This window comes from Poecilia reticulata, linkage group LG13 (genome assembly GCF_000633615.1).
Source record: "Poecilia reticulata strain Guanapo linkage group LG13, Guppy_female_1.0+MT, whole genome shotgun sequence".
NCBI classification, from domain to species: Eukaryota; Metazoa; Chordata; class Actinopteri; order Cyprinodontiformes; family Poeciliidae; genus Poecilia; species Poecilia reticulata.
Window position 1 is genome coordinate 20,106,878 of NC_024343.1, and position 5,778 is coordinate 20,112,655.

General features: G+C 36.1%; 1 protein-coding gene across 2 annotated transcripts; it reads right to left on the reverse strand.

Moving 5' to 3' along the window:
- Nucleotides 1-1,713: 1,713 nt before the first annotated feature.
- On the reverse strand, nucleotides 1,714-5,745 carry pglyrp5 (peptidoglycan recognition protein 5). 2 transcript variants are annotated; one of them, XM_008425924.2, is made up of 4 exons: nucleotides 2,609-5,745; nucleotides 2,280-2,475; nucleotides 2,069-2,187; nucleotides 1,714-1,954 (listed from the first exon to the last, which is right to left on the reverse strand). In XM_008425924.2, the coding sequence occupies exons 1-4, from the start codon at nucleotides 2,619-2,621 to the stop codon at nucleotides 1,779-1,781; spliced, it is 504 nt and encodes a 167-aa protein (XP_008424146.1). In that variant the 5' UTR covers nucleotides 2,622-5,745; the 3' UTR covers nucleotides 1,714-1,778. The 2 variants fall into 2 exon arrangements, with proteins under 2 accessions (XP_008424146.1, XP_008424145.2); XM_008425923.2 differs by lacking the exon at nucleotides 2,609-5,745 and having other exon boundaries at nucleotides 2,280-2,596.
- Nucleotides 5,746-5,778: the final 33 nt, after the last annotated feature.

Below are 5,778 nucleotides of genomic sequence, written 5' to 3' on the forward strand. Positions count from 1 at the left end.
TATATATATATATCTCATGACTGTATTTTGAGATATGTACATTTTTAAATACTGCTTCATAGTTAAACTGTTCATACTACGCAATTCGTAATTCTGAGATGAAAAGGTTTTCGGGGGGAAACATAAAGTTATGAGATCTTCACTTTTAACTATGTGTTGGCATCGAACTGCTTTGGAGGCTCTAAGTCACCTCCTGTCGCGCCCATTTTTGAATCCTCTAAAACACATCCCTGGATTGAATTAAATTTTGCACACAGTTGCATAATTCTCTATGCAAAAAACTATTTTTTGTGAGCTTTTGCGTTTGTTCAAAACTTCAACTCCTGCACCGAGTTACCTTTAAAATATCTGAGAAATAAGACCCAAATGAGCTTTTGAAGATCTGAAGTATAGATCGGGATAGATTACAAGACACAAGAAGCGCAAATATTTTCATTGGGTGAACGATGCTACAAAATCATTTCTTTTGTTCTGAAAACAAATATGCAATATAGACACACATAAAAAAAAACCTTATTTATACATCGCACCGAAACTAGATATAATCAAGAGTGTTTGCTTGTTTGTTTCCATCAGTCAGAATCCTTGTTTGAGTTTCATCATGCAGATATCATAAGGTTTCCAACTACATGCTATTTGTTCCTGCTGTTAGTCACGTTGATACGGAGGCCTCTCTGCACTATCGCCGCGCTACACAAGTGAGCACTTGTCGGGAATGCTTTTGGCCCTGCAGAAAAGGCGCAGCGTTGCCCCAACAGCTGTGATCCTCTTGGATGTTTTTCCTCTATCGTATGAATTCACGTCTTGTTTAGTTTTGAATGATCTCAGTGACACCCTGAGAACAGCATCGCTCTTTCCTAAGATTTCTTTAAAAAAAAAATATTTAGCTTTATTTGTGATTCAGATGGTGAAAATTGAGCACTGATGTTTTTGCGTAGAGCCCTAAAGTAAAAAATATAAATAAAATAAAAAAGAAACACATCCTGCAACAATCTTACAATATGTTTTATTTAAAAAAATATATATACATATATGAATTCATATTTGCCGGCACCCATTATGTTAGAATCAATAATTAAATAGTATTTTATAGTCACATTGTAGCTGGACGCAAGTAATTAGTCAAGTTAAAATAGCACAAGAGAAAACATTGAGGTTTCAGTGTTGCAGATAAGTCTCATCCTTTATCATTGCTCCCTCTGGTGGAGAAACACAAACCTTACAGACGTCAAACAGGCTGAGGTATGATTCACCGTTTGGGCATTACATCACGACTAGAGACAGGAAAGTCAGTAACACATAGAGACAGGAAAGTCAGTAACACAAATAATCTCTTCATCACAGCACTTGTTAGTAGAACTAAGATCTTAAACAGCAAGAGAATGTTTTTCCTTAACGTTGATAGGCCTCTTTTGCCACAATAATACGCTCTGTAGCAAAACAAAAGCTGTTCAGGACTAATTTGAGAAGCAAAAAAACATGCCTGAGGTATTGACTTGGCCTCCAGATTCCTCTGATTTCAATTCAATTAGCACTTTTGGGATGTCTTGCCCAATCTCTGGAGTTCCCACCTCACAACTTACTGAACTTACAGGAAAGTTTCAACTGCCAGTCTATTAGTGTCACGGGTTACTTGTCGTTGGCATAAAACGATCTAGGCATTTTGACAGCAGCAGATAAAAAAATAAAAAAAAGTTCTACCCTCATGACCCTGGTTAAGTGTCAAAAGAAATTCATAGCTTAGTTTTCCCTTTCCTCTCTTTCCCTCAAGAGTTTTTTTAGGTTGAGCTTCTCAGTTGAGATAGTGCAGCATAAAGATTTTCTCCAGGGCATTGCGTAGCTCCTAAATCCTTGTGGCCGTACAGGGCAAACTCTGGTTGGATGAAGCCTTGTAGAACTCCAGACATCAGCAGCTGTTTGACTGACAATATTGCCTCTTTGCTTGGTGTGTCGTCTGAAAGTGCAAGAAGAAGAAGGCGGCCTTTATTATCCACATGGTTTAGAGATTAGTCAGCATTTAGTGCCTCTTTTCTGTCCCACTGTTGATGAATCCAAAAGGAGTGCTTACTGTTGAAATTGCCCATGAAAGCGATGCCCAGGGAGTCACCGTTGTGACCTTTGGTATGCGCTCCCATCACACCCCAACCTCGGCCCTCAAACAGACTCCCGTCTCCTCCAACAAGAAAGCTAAAAATAAAAAAAAAATTGCCACAACATATGTTCACGTCAAAAATTATGTTTCCTTAACGTTCAGAACTATAAAAGGAAAATACACTCACTTGTACCCAATGTCATCAAAGTGTCTTTCGTCCATATGAAGCTTCTGGATGCTCAGAACCCCATCTGTACACTCTGCCAGGCCTTTGCAGCTCTGGAGGGCAGTGTGGTGTATCACAACTCTCTGGGCTGGACCTTCCAGACTGTCCTTTTGCTTCGGGGCCACTGCTCCCCACTGTTGCCTTGAAACTATGTTCACTGAAAAGTAGTTTAAAGATCGAGAGATGATTAAAATTACAGGTTGGTTTTTGACTAAAAATGAATAAATACATATATCCATATATATATATATATATATATATATTATATATATATCCATATATATATATACCTGTTTGTTCCATGAGGCTGAACACAGCAGCTTGTAAGTGTGAAGACTAACCAGGCAGCATACTGCACGTCTACCTTATCAGAGTTTGTTTAAGAGGGTGTGGTTATGGAAAGTACACCTCACATGTTCTTTGTTTTTGCATGCAAACAAATTATGCAACAGATGTAGCTGCCGGAGTCATAGTCATACAGTTGCCCAACTAACTGGTAGAAATAAAAATACTGGAACTAAGGAGGAAGCGTAATTAAAACATTGGCAGACTGTGACACACTCAGGCTGAGAAACTGGCCGTTTTGTTCCAGCACATCAGACAGGATTTCAAAAGTTCTTTGGAGTTTTGACAGGAAATCATTGGTGGCAATTTTGAAATGTTGATTTGTTTGTTTTCCCAAAGTGGGAAATTGGACATGACTTTTTTAATGAGTAAGGAGTCAGAATACCTTTGTAATGTAATAAAAAATCATGCAAAGACCATTCAGGGAAAACATTTTTTTTTTCAAAAAGAATAGTGAAATTTCAGAAAAAAAGACAACATTTTTCTTGTCTTCAATTATTTCAAAATTCAACAGTTTGTAGCCCACAGTCATCATTTCTGAGATTCATCATGAGATCTGCCAATGTTCTGTCAAATTACCCAGTGATGATAAAATACATGACAAAAGTACTCCCACTCTTTGGATTTTTTTATACTTTGCGAGGTTATAACTGAAAACTTCAATCCATCCTATTGGGATTTTATATGATAAAGCAACACAAAGGACTGCAACACTGTAAAATAACTCTAAAGTTAAAGCTAAATAATTTTGAAGACTATGTATACTTTCAATCACCATGAACTCTTGATTGACAATTATCTGCTACTTTGTACACTTAGGGTTTGTGGTTTTATTGTGAAATACATGCTTTTGCATGACATTATAGATAACTTCTGCATGTGTGCAGGTTGAAGTGAACAAAGTGAACCAAATCAAAACAGTTTTTTTATTTGCAGAAAATTTAATTGCAAAAAAACATGCATGCAACATCATTCTGGCTTTGGTTTTTTTTGAATCAAGATCTTCCCAGACTTCCTTTTTTCTGCATCTTTCTGCATGATGATAATTTTTTTTATTTGCTTTTGGTAAGTGAGTGGAAAGTCATAAACCATAATTACAGGAACAAAGTCCTTTTATATCCAAACCAGATACCCTCAGCCATCACCTGCTAATTTTCCTAATGCAGAAAAATCCAGAGTTTGTACAGTCATTCGTGCTTAGTGGGTTTCTACTGGAACTCCAAACTTTCCTGGGTTGTATCGTCTACGTCTAGATTTAGTTGATCATATATTCGTTCAATGTGCCCACCACATATTGTGCTACATTTTAGAAAACTTAATATATACTTTTTTCTCATGTGCATTGAGTTTGAAGATAAAAAAACGTTTACCACTAGAAATCTGTAAGCATTGCCCATATATTAAAACAATGCACTGCCAACAGATTAGAGATATTCAAAATTAATTTCAGACTTTAGACACACAAAAGAAAAAAAATTCCATGAGGACTTCCAAAATCTACTGATTCGTTTGGTGTGAATTCTCGCCGTGATTTCACCATTTGCAGTAGTGCTATTTTGGCAATTGTACTCCTTCCGTATTAAATAACATGCAATTGACCACATGGAAAATACATTCATTAGTCAAGATAAAGTACTGCGTCTTGATATTTGTAATGAAATGCATTACAACAGCGTTTTGGTTTTGGAAAAACTGGAACAACGTTTCACGTCGACACAAACGAGGAAGTAAAATGTTGCTGCTTAGTTACAATCTAAACAAAGGATTCAGTGGGTAGTATCACCAACACTGAAACTTCAACTGGGTTCAAAATCACAGTATCTTTTTTTTTTATTCCAAATCAAGACGTAAAACTAGTAAAACGACATCTAACTCAAGTTTAAGAATTTTCCAATGAAGGCAGCACATTAATATTTGATTCTGTTGGTTTGTTGTTGAAGCAGCTTATCCGTCTAAATCTAAATAATTTCCCCCACAGTGATTCAGAGATCAGGACAATCCATCAGACTTAGTGTGAGCTCTGACTTTAGGAAATAACACAATCATAAGTGCTGAATAATGGTGAATGAATCCTGTTAAAGCAGAAATCTGCCATTCATTTGGCTAAATCTTTGACTTTAAAATAATTTCTGTTAGTGCAGAAAAAGGTTTATCACAAAGATCTAACAGTAGATATTAAAAGAGGAAATACAAGAATACTGTGGACTGTACAGTATAGCTGAATTTACTGTTAATCTGCAAAAACCTCATTGTCAGCAGTTTTCTTGCAGTCACAGGACTGAAAGCCACAACATTTTAACAGAGCTTTGAGCGGCTCAGCCCAGAAACTCCAGGTTCACCACTTTTATCCATCTCAAAACCAGTTTAATGTTTGTGTTCATCTGACTTTTAGAGACCCAAACTGTGTCAACATACAATTTTAAGGAACTAAACGGGAACCACGAAGGTCTGCAACCTACCAAAAACTGTCAAAATGGGGCTTTAAAATGCAAGAAAAACATTGTGGTGGCAGCATCATATACAGCAGATGATCTGTGCCACTAGTGGTACTGGTACACAAAGTTGACAGACTGCTAAAAATGAAGGAATGACTTTATAATATTCTACTTTTCAAACAGCTTGAATGTTGAAATGTATACAAAGTAAAAGTGAAAACTCTAAAACTTTTTGGATTACACAAACCAATTTAAATGAGAATCAATAATAAAGCAATTCAAATATTCAAGCAGGATTATGCCAGAAGTGTGATGATGGCTTAAGACAAATTGCATAGATTCATGCACCATTTTCCCCATTGTTTAGTGGGGTATATGCGCAATTGCAAATCTCTGTGGATTAGAGAAAATCTTCCATGTTCTTCTTCTCACAAAAAAAGTTTAAATTCAGAACATAAGCAAAGCTGGACCCCATGGTTCAATATTTTAAATAAAATGCCCTAGATTTAAACAAATGCACTAAGAGAGCTTTGTGAAGAAATAATACAATCTGAACTTTTTAAATTTTTTTAATAAAAAAGTTTAATTACAGACCAAACCTAAAAACAGATTCTACAAATCTAACAAAATAACTGAAACAACACATCCTATCCAGAAAGTGGTTGTCAATATCAATATAT

Excerpts from the sequence above, each read along its gene's own strand:
- pglyrp5 (XM_008425923.2), bottom strand. The coding sequence starts at position 2,596 with ATGGATATATATATAATATATATATATATATATATATATATGGATATA. Across the intron at positions 2,188-2,279 it reads TTTGATGACATTGGGTACAA|CTTTCTTGTTGGAGGAGACG; the intron begins GTGAGTGTATTT and ends TTTTATTTTTAG. Across the intron at positions 1,955-2,068 it reads TTTCATGGGCAATTTCAACA|ACGACACACCAAGCAAAGAG; the intron begins GTAAGCACTCCT and ends TTGCACTTTCAG.